This window comes from Camelus bactrianus, chromosome 21 (assembly GCF_048773025.1).
Source record: "Camelus bactrianus isolate YW-2024 breed Bactrian camel chromosome 21, ASM4877302v1, whole genome shotgun sequence".
Classification (NCBI taxonomy): domain Eukaryota; kingdom Metazoa; phylum Chordata; class Mammalia; order Artiodactyla; family Camelidae; genus Camelus; species Camelus bactrianus.
Genome location: NC_133559.1, coordinates 8135750 through 8149786, shown reverse-complemented (window position 1 = coordinate 8149786; position 14037 = coordinate 8135750). Strand labels below are relative to the sequence as shown.

The 14037-nt window shown below is 38.5% G+C and overlaps 2 protein-coding genes and 1 pseudogene across 6 annotated transcripts in view; 1 reads left to right on the top strand and 2 right to left on the bottom strand.

Moving 5' to 3' along the window:
* Window positions 1-13014, bottom strand: part of DAP3 (death associated protein 3) — a 27233-nt gene extending 14219 nt beyond the window's left edge. Inside the window, exons 1-2 of one of the 2 annotated variants that reach the window (XM_010953924.3) lie at window positions 12879-13014; window positions 743-796 (exon numbers count right to left, since the gene is read on the bottom strand). In XM_010953924.3, coding sequence (XP_010952226.1) covers window positions 743-784 — 42 coding nt within the window. In that variant the 5' untranslated portion in view covers window positions 785-796; window positions 12879-13014. Of the gene's footprint in view, window positions 1-742; window positions 797-12809 lie in introns of both variants that reach the window. The other variant, XM_010953923.3, reaches the window with a different exon arrangement.
* Window positions 12926-14011, bottom strand: LOC105068238 (uncharacterized; annotated as a pseudogene).
* The window catches only part of ASH1L (ASH1 like histone lysine methyltransferase), a 152440-nt gene continuing 151766 nt past the window's right edge, over window positions 13364-14037 (top strand). For 2 of the 4 annotated variants that reach the window (XM_074349531.1, XM_010953931.3), the window contains exon 1: window positions 13899-14037. The gene's annotated coding sequence lies outside the window, so the exon portion shown is untranslated. Of the gene's footprint in view, window positions 13436-13898 lie in introns of those variants that run through there. The other 2 variants (XM_010953932.3, XM_045515930.2) reach the window with 2 other exon arrangements.

The window sequence follows — 14037 nt, the reverse complement described above, 5'->3', positions numbered from 1 at the left end:
CAAACTCTGCAGTCAAACAGACCTGGCATCTAGTCTAGGCTCGACAACATCACAGCGTGCTACCTTAGGTTAGTTACTTAGCTTTTCTAATCCTCAATTTCTGCATCTGTGAAATGAAGATACTGTCTACTTCAAGGGTTGGTCATGAAGATTAAGAGAAATAAAGCACTCAGCACAGTGCCTGGAACATAATGAATGCCCAACAAATAGTAATCACTATTCATGAAATGAGTTATCTTAGAATCCTGAGTTCCTGCCACACGGAAAGCACCAAAAAACTATTTGCTAAACAAATGAGAAAATAAAGGAAAGTGACAGAATGGTCTTTCTTACTTATGATTTTGTTATTTTAATCAACTATCAGATATTAGCAACTTATTTTCCTTTTAAGTATTTCATTAAGGGATGATAATCATTAACCCAACTAGAGAATAATAAAAGTTAATAAAGATAATTGCAATTAAGCTTATTTATATATTTTTTAAAATGTTAATTCTCCTGAGACAGGGTAAATCCTCAAGCACAACTAATCTACTAAGACCTGTTATGTGACCTGTTAGGGCACTTGGAAGTGAAGTGTATGGGCAGAGGAATGGAATTGTGACTGTTCTTTTGAGCGTAAACTTGTAAATTAAAGCACTAGTCAGCTGAAGTTCTCCAGAGCATTTTATTCTGGGTACAATGAATCCAAAAAAGAAATCCACAGAGTTTGCACAAAGCATTCAAGTTGTTTAGGACTTACCTTATGAACCCTGGAGATAAGCTTTGTCATTCCTTTCAGCATTATCCCTGCACTCTTAAAAAAAAAAAAATGAAAAGGTGAGCCACAGCTGGGAAAAGATATTTGCATAATGGATCAGTATCTAGGAAAAATAAAGAATGCCTATAAATTGATTTTTTAAAAAATGAGCAGAAGACACAAACAGACATTTCACAAAAAAGGAAATACAAATGGCTGGTAAACCCATGAAAAGATTTTCATCCTTATTACAAATAAGGGAAATGTAAACTAAAACCACCACACTGAGATACCACTGACAACCATCACACTGGGAAAAATGAAAAAGACAATAGCAAATGTTCAAGAGGCTATGAAGCACTGGGAACCTTCATACACTGTCAGTGGAACTATAAATACAAGTATCTTGGAAAATAAATATGACATTAGCATTAAATTATGACATTAAAGTTGAAAATGTACATGTCTATGACCCAGGTATTCTGCTCCTTGGTATTTATTCTAGAAAAACACTTATACATGTACACTGGGAAATATGTGTCACAATATTCACAGTAGTAAAGTATGAATTATCAGAAACTGTGAAAAGCCCAAATGTCCATTAGGAGAAGAGTGGATAAACAGAGATATGGTCATACAATGGAACACCATCCAGAAGGAAAAAGAATAAACTGCAGTTACATGTATGACAGATGAAACTCAAAAACTAACTGAGTGAAAACTATAATGTACAGCATGATATAATTTATATAAAACTCAAACACATAAGTACTAATTTCATTATTTGGGGCATATACATGTATGTAGTAAAACTGAAAAAGAAAGGCAAGAGCAGCATTTAGAATAATGCTCACCCTTAGGGAAGAGGTAAAGGGATAAGACTGCAGCAGGGCACACAAAGAAATTGGTAATGATCTATTTCAAATGCTTGATAATGGGTATATGAATATTTGTTTTATTATTTTTAAACAATGTATGTTATATTTATTCATTTACATGGTGGAACTGTTTAATTAAAAAAAAACCCTAATCAAGTGGGAGCTAAAAAACATTTAAAGTACTTAAATGCAACTCTCAGTATTCAGTAGTGATAGCATAACCAAATCAGATCTCCAGGTAATTACTTCATTTTTGGCTAATAATTTTCACCTTTCTTGTATTCAAAACCTTTAAAGCAGCAGCGACAACAGTGTTGCAGTAGTTCATTTAACAGTAACAGCTACAACAAAAGAGTTGCGCTCATTTATTCAACAGTTACTGAGCACCTATTGTGTGCCAGGGCCTGTGAATAAGATGGTGAACAAAGATGTTACAGTCCCTAAACCAACAGAACTTACAGTACTGTTAAGAGATGACACAAACTCCTTTGAATTCCATCTCCTTTTAGTTTTCAAGTTTACTTTTTAATAAAGATGCCAACACATTCCTTAATTCAGTCATTCAAGAAGTGTGTGATGTGCTTCCCACATGCCCACGTGACACAGAGTATACAGTGGTGAACAAGACCAGCATGGTCTCTACTGGCCTGCCTCCCATTTACATGTGGGATTCCAGGGCTCCTTTGCTGTGTTTCTAAGTCTAGAGCAGCAGTTCCAAAATGACTTCGAGAATATTAACTAGTCATAAAATGCACCAATGCTCTCTGGCCAAAGAAATTTGAGAATGCTATATAGCTATATATTTCTTGAATAATTACAATATGTACATATTAGCTTATTTAAAGGCTTTGGGAAAAACTATAGTAAAAAGACTTCATTTTAATCCAAATTTATTTGGCCTTGGAACCCTTGGAACTTCTCTGTTGCAAAATACTATTGACAATATTCTCCTGGATGCTAGTGGAGGGCTGCTGCTGTGGAGTAAGGCAGTGGCTGTGAGCATGTGCCCAGGCCTGAAGATGAAGCTCCGCTAGGCCCCAGGCAGAGGTGAGGTCCCCTCTGTCCCCTGTTCTTTATCTGTCTTACATTGCCTCCACTGCTGTCTAACACCATTCAACGCCCACCACCACCAGCTGCTGCCTAATCCAACTGTGCAGAAAACAGCTAAAAGAGCAGGCCTAAGACTGCTATCCTTAGAAAGGCCTGGTTGCAAGGTTGCCCCTTAACCAGTGTCTGGGAACTTGGATTTCAGGAGAGTTCCCATCATTCCCAGAATTGGTAAGAGTGGGCCACTGTGCCTAAGCTACTTATATAAACAACATGGTTTACATTAAACATCTACTTTCCTTTTGGGAGTCTGAAATTTTAGCACATGTTAGACAGATAATGACTACATAACCAGCCCCAATAAAAACCCCAGGCACTGAGACTCTATTAAGCATCCCTGGGTGGCAACATTTTATGTGTTGTCACAACTTTTTGTGGAAGGAATTAACTGTGTCCTGTGTGATTCTACTGGGAAAGGACTCTTGGAAGCTTACACCTGGTTTCCTCCAGATTTTGCCCAATGTGTCTTTTCTCTTTGCTGATTTTGCTCTGTATACTTCTGCTGTAATAAATCATAGCCATAAGTATAATGTGCTGACTTCTGAGTGCTCCTAGGGAACCAAAGGGGTGGTCTTGGTAAATACCAACACAACCACCCAGTGGCCACCACCACCCAGCATTGATCTCCACTTGGTACTCAATATCACCTGATACCTACCATCACCTGGCACCCAACACCACCATCTCTGACCAGCTCCATTTTCTTAACATCAGTTCTTCTCAGTCTTCTCCTATTTCAACTATCTCAACTCCCTGCCTCCTCCAATACTGTCCTTTCCCATTTGTGACCAGCTACAACTCTTATTTTTTAAGGAAATTTTGAAGTTGATTTCAAAATTCATATGAAAATGTGATGGACTCAGAATAGCCCATATAACCTTAAAAAAAAGAACAAAGTTGGAGGGCTTATATTCCTGATTTCAAAACTGACTACAAAGCTATAGTAATCAAGACAATGTGGTATTAGCATATGCCTATAGATCAAATATGTCTGATTCATATATCTACAGATCAATGGAACCAAGTTGAGAATTCAGTAATAAACTCTTACATCACAGTCAGCTGATTTTTAACGTGGGTGCCAAGATAGTTCAATGGGGGAAAGAAGAGTCTTTTCAACAAATGGTGCTGGGACAAGAAGATATCCACATGTATAAGAATGAACTGGACCCCTACCTCACATCAAATATAAAAATTAACTCAAAATAGATCACAGACCTAAATGATAGTACTAAAACTATAAAACTCTTAGAAGAAAACACAGGAGTAAATCTCTGAGACCTTGGATTAGGCAATGGTTTCTTAATGACGCCAAAAGCTCAATTGACAAACATAAAAATAGATACTGGGACTTCATCAAAATTAAAAACTTCTGCTTCAAAGGATACTACCAAGGAAGTAAAAGTTAACCCATAGAATGGGAGAAAATATTTGCAAATTATATATCTGATAAAGGATTTGTATCCATAATACATAAAGAACTCTTTACAACTTAATAAAAAGACAAGGTAACTCAAAAATGGGCAACAAATTTTAACAGACGTTTCTCCAAAGAAGATATACAGTGGCCAATAAGCACGTGAAAAGATGCTCAACACCATTAGTCATTAGGAAAATGCAATGTGATACCACTTCACACTCACAAGGATAGCTAAAATAAAAAAGAACAGACAATAACAAGTGTTGGGGGAGGATGTAGAAAAACTGAATTCCTCATACATTGCTGCTGGGATTGTAAAATGGTGCATTCACTTTGGAAATGTTTAGCATTTCCTCAAAAGTTTAAACATGGGAGTTACCAAATGACCCAGCAATTCTACTCCTAGTTATATACCCAAGAGAAATGAAAATATGTACACACAAAAATTTGTGCACAAATGCTCACAGCAGCATTATTTACAATAGCCAAAATGCAGAAATAATCCTAATGTCCATCAACTGATGAATGAATTTTTAAAAATGGTATAGCCATTCAATGGAATATTAATCAGTAATAAAAAGAAATGAAGTTCTAATACATGGTACAACATGGATGAATCTTTAAACACAAAGAAAGAAGTCTATCACAAAGGACCACATGTAATGTAATTCTAATTATATGAAATCTCAATAATAGGCAAATCTGTTGAGACAGAAAATTAGATTAGTGGCTGTCAGAGGCTGAGAGAGGGGAGAATGAAGACTGATTACTGATAGGTTCTTTTAGGGGTGATGAAAATGTTCTAAAATTAGATAGTGGTAATGGTTACACATCTCTGTGAGCATGCTAAAAACTCACTGAATTGTATACTTTAAAGATATTGAGTTTTATGGTATGTGACTCTCAATAAAGCAGCTAGTAAAAAATGTTGCTTTTTAGCCATATTAAAATAACAGCAATAGCAGAAGCTAACACGCACTAACTACTATATGCCAATGTACGAATGTACATTATATGCTTTATGTTATTTTATCATCACAGCATCCTTTGAAGCATTTTATCAGCTGGTGCTACATAATAAACCACCCCAAAACTCAGTGGCTTAAAACAATAACCATTATTGCTCACATGTCTATAGGTATAGGCTGGCTAGCTCTTTTGCTCTGCGCCATATCTCGCTATCTCTGAAGGGCATCCTCATGGATCTGAGGTTGGCCTCAGCTGGGATGACTGATTCTGCTCTACATTGTCTCTCATCCTCTTCAAAGTGTGGCTTGGACTTGTCACAGCAGTAGTGAAGGCCCAAGGGAGCTAAAAATGATCTCTTCAGACCTGGCTCAGAACCAGCACAGTCTGTCACATTCTATTTCAGACCATATAAGCCAACCCAGATTCAAAAGGTGGGAAGAAGCAGATTTTACCTCTTTATGGGAGGATCTGCAAAATCAATTTTTCTGACATTTGGAAACCACTGTACTGTTAAAAAAATGGACAAGCTTGGAGCTAAATGTAATTATTGGACTTCAGAGCCAACATTTCTCATCACTATACCATATTTCTTCCAAGGTGGTTTCAACACTCTATTTGTGTAGCTATTCGTTGATTTTAATCTTGGCTAAGAATAAGTGAATTATTAAAATTCATTTTTATTAATTTGAACCTTATTTTAGTTTAGTCTTCTTTATTAATAAGTTTTTGAAGGTTCACAATTTTTAACATTTTGTTATAAAGTTAACCAATGAGAACTAAAAGTTGTTTTGATAAAATTCTAAATCAGAAATTATGGGATAGAGTTATAGTTTCATATCAATTTCAGCATCAAGGGAAATTCAGCTTATATTTTGTATGCCCAGTATAACAAACCTTGAATCACACAGATAAGTGTTGCAAATGGTAACCATTTGTAATAGTTTCTTAGCTTTTATTAAAAAAAAAATTTAGACTAAAAGAACTGCAAAGATAGTACAAAGGGCTTTCTTACACCCTTCATCCAGCTTCCCCTAATGTTAACATCTTACACAACCAAGTACAATTATCAAAATTAAGAAAGTAACCTTGTTACAATACTATTAACTAAACCACAGACTTTATTTGGATGCCTCCAACTTTTGTGATAATGTCCTCTTTCTGTTTCAGGATCCAATGCAGGATCCCACTTATGGAGAGCTGAATGTTTTTCTGAATTAATCACCAACAAGTTACCTACCCTTTAAAAATTGTGTGAAAATTAAAAATCTGAAAACTATATCCTCAGTGATCTCATTCAAGTAACAATTTAACAGGATATAGTTACTTGACTTCTCCAGCATAGCCCAGATCAGTGGTTCTCAATGTTGGCTACACATTACAATCACCTGGACATAACTAAAACTTCTGATGCCCAGACTGTATCTCAGACCAATTAAATCACAATCTCTGTTAGTGAGACTCAGACATAGGTATATGTTAAAATTCCCCCGCTGATTGCAGTGTGCAGCTAAAAGTGAGAAAGACTGCACAGATGTCAATGGTTAAGGGAATTTCAACCCACTTAGGTAACATGTAGTCTTTGGGTATAGTTATTCAACCAATTAAACATTTAGTATGTACTTCTCCAAAAAGTCATGATGAGACTGTCAAATGTCTTACTTGAATGAAGATATGATACATAATGGCATTATTTTGATTTACCATTCTAGAAATTCTGACAAAAAAGGATATTAGTCTGCCATGACTTTTTCTCTATTGAAATTAGACTAATTTCTTTTTTTTTTTTTTTGAAATTAGACTAATTTCTTGATGATCAGTAATTCTTTTTCTAAAACAGAGCTTTTCAGCTGGGGCAATTTTGCCCCCAGGGGACATCTGGCAATGTCTGGTAGCTTTTTTGGTGGTCACAACTTAGGGGAGTGGTGCTACTGGCTATCTAGTGAATAGAGGCCGGGGATTCTGCTAAACATTCTGCAGTGCACAGGAGAGCTCCCACAACAAAGAACTACCCAGCCCCAAATTTCAATAATGCCAGGGTTAAGAAAGATTATTCTGAATCTTGAGTCCTATAGGAAAAATTTAGCTCATGAAGACCAATGTCACTGTTTTCACAATTTCAGTCAGAAAAAAACAGAATTTGTGATGCTGCCTTTTAAAAATAATCCTCATAATAACTATTTCCCCAAATTTGGATTTCTAGAACAGCATTAGGGATACAGAAGTAAAGGAGTTTCTCTGAAGCGGACTGAAAATGACAAACTTCAACAGTATACATGTCTCCAAGCTCTCAGTGTTCCAACACTAGGTGTTTTTGCTAGAAACAATACACATTTAGTCTCCAAACGACACAGGAGCAAGTGATGGTGCAATTTACAACCTTCTAATGGGGAAAGCAAAGAAAGAAGGGAATGGAAGGGACTATGACTGCTTCCTAGGCTAGAGAATATTCTGGATAATTCTCAACAAACCTAGAAAATTCCTCAACAAATCGACTCTAGACTGGTGAAACATCTGAGAGGTGGGTCTCTAAAGGCTTCACAAAAGGCATGTTAAGTGTACATACCCTGGCTTAACACCCTAGAATTTTAGGGCTGAGTGACATACCTATATTGATCTCAAGCCAATTATACATTTAGATTACGGTTCTGAAGTAGGGACCCATAAAGATAATGACTTAAAGAAAAAAGATATACACAAAACAATCTTATCTATTATGGTGTTAATGTTGCAGGTACTTTTTTGATTTTTATTTCATTAATGTTATTAACAACAATTAGCAATATTAATATTGTTTATGTAATAAAACTGTCCAAACTTCAGTAAGGTGTCCATATTAAAAAAGCAGTTTTTATGAGACCCAAGGAAAACCATTTTTATAGTGATTAAATACACAGAGGTCCCTATGTATATAGAATTATTCAACTGCAACACTGTTTCTAATATTTAAAAAATGGAAAGAACCTAAATATCTGTCCACAGTGGATAAACAGCATATCCATACAATGGAACACCACGCAGCTGTTTGAAAAAACAAAACAATCCCAGAAGCTCTCTCCATATTAATGAGGAAAAACCTCCAATATATACTAAGTAAAAAACAAAACAAAAATGAAGTGCAGAACAACGTATATGGCAAGCTGTCATTTGTGTAAAAAAGGGGAAATCTATCCAATTTGTTTGTAAAAAGGTAACTATTTTGAAGGATATACAAAAATTGATAATAGTTTGCCTTCAGGGAGAGAAAATGGGTTCTTGTGGGGGCAGGGAAAGAGGGAGAGTGGTATCTTGTACTTTTTGAATTCTTTTTTAAGTTAAAATTTTTTTTTAAAAAATTTTAACACAAATTTTAAAAGTTACTTTCCATTTACAGTTATTACAAAATATTGGCTATATTCCTTGTGTTGTACAATACATCCTTGAGCCTATCTTATACCCAATAGTGTGGATCTCTCACTCCTCTACCCCTTTATTGCCCCGCCCTCTCCCACTGGTAACCACTAGCTTTTATCTATACCTACAAGGCTTCTTGTTTTTTGTTATATTTACTAGTTTGTTGTATTTTTTAGATTCCACATATAAGTAATATCATACAATATTTGTCCTTCTCTGTCTGACTTCTTTCATTTAGCATAATGCCCTCCAAGTCCATCAATGTTGCTGTGCATGGCGAAATTTTGTTTTTTTTTATGGCTGGGTAGTATTCCACTATATATAGATATTACACACACACACACACACACACACACACACACTCATATATAAAACTTGTTTATCCATTCATCTGTTGATGGACACTTAGGTTGTTTCCACGTGTTGGCAATTGTAAATAATGCTGCTATGAAAATTGGGGTGCATGCATCTTTTTGAATTAATGTTTTTTTGGGGGGGGGCTATACACCCAGGAATGGAATTGCTGGGTCATATAGTAATTCTATTTTTAGCTTTTTGAGAATGTACTTTTTGAATTCTGAACCATGTTCCTACCCAGGTAAAGAGTAAATTTTTAAAAAATAAATCAACAACCCCCTAATGAATCCTTTAAATCTACCCTCGGAAATGTCTGATAAACTCTTTGGTTTCTCAGATGAGTATCTTTCATATAACACTCTCTGCAGGAAAAAACTACATTGTTTTAAGCTAGTAAAAATGTCTTTTCTCTCTCTCTCTCTCTCAAGTTTCCTATCTGTAAAACAAGGATAAGAACTAGAGTAGTGTTTTCCAGACATCTTTTCTTCCTCTGGTAATATAATTTTTACCAAGCTAAGAGCAATTTAAAGTACTAAACATATAAAAGATATACAAGGGCTTTGCTAGGAAAAGCAGGAATAAGGAGTATCTGCTTTGATGTTCCCTTTCTTTCAGCTACTAAAGCACATCAGTAAAAATCCAGGGCTCAAAAAAACTCAAGCAACCATAATAGCAATAAGCTAACATTTACGAAACACTGTCTGTAGGTCAGGCACTGTTCTAAGAGCTTTATGTGAATTAACTTGTATCTTCAAAACAATTCTATGATGTTAGTATTATTATATCCAATTTATAAACAAAAATACAGAGTGGCAAGTATGGCAGAATAGTTAACAGCATGGACTCAAGAATCTAACTGCTAGGATTTGAAACAGGGATCTTTTACTTAATAAGCAAGTTACTTAAACTTTTGTGTCTATTTCCTCATGTCTAAAATGGAAGTATCTAAATATAGGATTGTTAAAAGGATTAAATGACTTATAAATACCAGTTATTACTACTACAAAGTTTCTACACAAGTTTACACTGCTACCAAAGAGAAGAGCTAAGCTTTGAACCCAGGCAGGCTGACATACATATTTCTACTTTGCTAAAAGGCTGAAGCATGAGTTTAAAGTTGTGGTACCCCAACAAAAATTTCAGAGTTCTCCCTTGTTAAATAGACAATTAACAGAAAACAGACTATTACATTTACACAGCATTTACCATAACTTGTCAAATGTAAAGTCTACCCTGATGGTGTTCCAGTACGTTTTATCTTTAAAAACTTGAAACTTTATTTTAAAAATGTACACTGAAGAGCTTTTCCTGCTAATCTGCATTGCATTTAGACAACATTCCAGCAAGGAAGCACCATGAAATAAATGTTTAATTACTTCTATTCTAGCAGGGAAGTTTGAGGGCAGTTTAGCTAAGACTGCTGCTATACAGCAATATCACAGAACTTAGCTGTGTATTTACAGCTTGAGGACTGATGCCAGGAGAAGCAGAGCAGTAGGGAAACACTGGATATCTAGGCAGCTTTGCTGAGTACCTATCACTGTATTTAACGAAGTTTCACTTACATCATACTCTCATTTAAGTTAAAGCACCAAACCACCAACCAGAGTACTTCAGAGGCTAGTCATCATTTGGCTCCCCTTTCTGTGTAATTTTCCTACTGCTGCTGTAATGAATTACCACAAACTTGGTGTCATAAAACAACACAAATTTATCACCTTAGAGTTCTGTGGTTTAGAAGTCCAAAAATCAAAGTGTCTGTAGGGTTGTATTTTTTCTGGAGGCTCTAGAAGAGAATCTGTTTTCCTGACTTCTCCAATTTTTACAGGTTGCCCTTTCATCTTCAAAACCTGCAACAAGCGGTCAAGCCTGTGTCATACTGCATTGCTCTGACACTGACTCTTGGGTCTCCCTCTTCCATTTTTAAAAAACTCTTGTAATTACAATGGGCCTATCAGATAACCCAGGATAAACTCCCTATTTTAAGGTTAGCTGATTAGTGACCTTAATTCTCTCTTGCCATGTAATATAATGTATTCACAGGTTCCAGGGATTAGGACATGGACATCTTTTGGGAGAACTATTACTCTGTTTTCCATACTTTCCTTGGTTCAAAGAATTCAGGGTTCATTCATTCAGTAAGGTTATTTTATTCAGCACTTAATGTATTTTAGTCTCTCGTAGGCACTGGGACACACACTAAAGAGCAGAATACTATCTTTCATGTCTATATTTAGCTGACAATTCAGTTATTGAAAGCTAAAGGCAGAAACCATAAGTAACCTTATTTATATACCAGCGCAGTGGAATTGCATTAAAAGTATTCTTCTTTGTAGCATATGCAATTATGTTGCTGATGAGAAATTTTACTATGAAGGCAATGTGGTATAGTGAAAATAGTTAAGTTTTTAAGAGACAATCTAAAACCAAAATCTAAAGTTACTGGACCTCTTTGAGCCTCAGGCTTCTCACCTGTAAAATGGGGATAAGATGACCTATTTCAGTGTTTTTCATTAGAAGGATTAAACAGGAACACAAGTTCCACTGACATGGTATTCCACAAATGTTAATTCTCTTTCCCTTCTCATATTTTAATTATCTATATTCATTTCAACATTCCCATGACTTACTTTGCACTAGACTACAAAAGAACATAAAAGAAATGTTAGATGAATATACGTATGTAGGTGCATGATTGGGACATTGTGCTGTACACCAGAAATTGACACATTGTAACTGAGTGTACTTCAATTAAACAAATAAATAAATAAATAAAATAAGTTTAAATTAAAAAAAATAAAAGAAATGTTAGACTTAGTCCCTGCCTTCAAAAACAAAAATAAAAACAAAAACAAAACGTTCTTGGTAGGATAACACACTTGTATACACGACAATTAAACAAAGGCTCCTAAATGGCTCCACGAAAGAGGACTTAAGATACGGCTCGGAAAAACAAATATATAGTAAGGTAATTAAGGCAAATTTTCTTTTTCCTCTAAAAAAAAGAAAGAAAAAAAAAAAAAAAAACCAAACCCAAAACCTGATCAATGTATTGAAACATGGTAAGGGGGAAATTTAGGAGTGTCTGCTTGAACTTTAGAGCCTGAATAGGCCTTTGAGATTAATCTAGCACAGTGATTTTTCAAACCATTCCCAGGTCCCTCAAAGCCCACAGATATGAAGGAAAGGGAAACCCAAGTGGATCCCTCCCCTAATTTATTCTGCTTTACCTTTTGGGTGAAACGAAAGATTTAGAATAGAAAGCTTTGGGATTATCTATGGACTTTTAATAGTTCATAGTTCTCTTGAATTCAGTTAACACGAAAAAGTAAATGTTCATACAGAACTTTGAGAAACAAGTTATCAGTAGCCACAGAAATCTAACGGACCTAATCTTGCATTGTTTTATTAACGATTTGGAAGAACAGGAAACAAACTACCAATTACACCCACAAACTTTATCGACATCGTGAGCACTGTGAACGGTAACACTCTGCACTTTCCTTGTGCCTAGGAGCTACTTTTACTTTACATGTATTTTATCACACACCAATCCTGAAGGTAGATTTGGAGTTAACTATTTTTATGTCCAATTTTTCGTTTCCTGTTGATAAGGAGCCAAGAAAAATAACTTTCTTAATGGCACACATGATATGAGAGACCGAGTCTTGACCTGAACTCGAAATAAATGGTTTCTTTATCCTCTAACATCAGGCTGCCTAATGAGGTCAAAAATATATCATTCATCCATAGGGATTGCGTAAAAGCGCACAAAAACATCGCGTATAAGGAGTGGTGTGAAATCCGAGAAATCTAAGCTTAAAAAGGAAAATAAGAAAGACAAAGCCGACCACCGCGCCGGTTCTTCCTTGGGTCTCAGGTCTCCAACACAGAGCCCGGAAGGAAGCCCCCTAGGAGGGTCGCCGGTTCTACTGGCCTCACTCCCTACCTCATGTAGGTTCCGAATCCTGCTCCTTTCCCTCATGGACACAACCCCCGTGCCGGTCCATTCCCTCACCGAGAGTCGCGGACGAGCTCTCCTGACGCGGTGAACCGCAGACACAGTCAAGGACCGGCTCCACGGCGCTCGTCCCGCAACAGAGAAGCAAGCTCCGGTCGAATGGCAGGAAGCTGCTCAACGCGCAGCCGCCGCGGTCTCCAACCTCCCGCTAGCAGAGGGGAGCTAGGCCGCCCCAGACCTGCTCACCGCGGCCGGGACGAGGTTGGGGAAAGTGAGCCGTGGCGCCACAGAGCCGCGGCCAGGGAGGTAAGCAGTTATATGTGTCTATCCGCCACTGGAGTAACTCCAGTCCTAATAGCAAGCCCTGCCCGCTTCGCATGTCATTTTCTCCCCCACTACTGCAGCGGACGGGAATGGAACAGTCCCGCGGGGGGGATTGTGGGAGGCGCACGCGCGAGGGGTGGAGGGTATGTGGGGGGGGCCGGAGGAGGAGGAGGAGGAGGCGGCGGCGGCCGTGGCGGCGGTTGGTGGCAGTGGGGGCGGGGAAGGGGGGAGGAGAGGAGAGGTGGTGGAGGAGGAGGAGGAGGAGTAGGCTTGGGCTCGCGTTGCTGAAGGTACGCGTGAGGGCCCGCGCCAGAGCTGGCTTGACAGGGGCCGAGGGGAAGTGGGGGACCGTGCGAGGAGGCGCCCCAGAGCGAGTGCGTACTGGCTGGCGGGCGCGCAAGGCGGCCGAAGGCGGTGGTTGGTGGGAGCAGCGAGCGACGAGCCCAGATACACTCTGGCGCGTGCGGGCGGGCGTGCGCTGTTTGCCGCCCGAGTCGGGTGAGGGGGGAGGACAGAGGTGGAAAACGCGAGGAGGGAGGAGTGGGAGGTGGGGGGGCACGAGGCGCCCTTCGCTCCCTCCCTCCCAAGGAGCTGCCGCCGCCGCCGCTCTGCCGCCGCCGCTCCCGCCGCCATTTTGGGTTCGCTTTGCGGAGGGGGAGACGATCCCCGTCTCGGTTGCGGGACCCGCCTCCCCTCAGTTTCCCCCGCTTAGCCCCACGCCTTTCCCTTCTCCTCTCTCGCATTTCCGCCAGTCCGCTCACCCGCTGGCCGCCTCCTGACAAGCGGGAGGGATCCGCTGTGGACCAAGGGAAGCGGAGGAGCCTGGTGGCGGCCGCCCCCTCTTCCCCACTTCCCTGCACTCTCATCTTTCTCGGCCTCGGCCTCTGACACG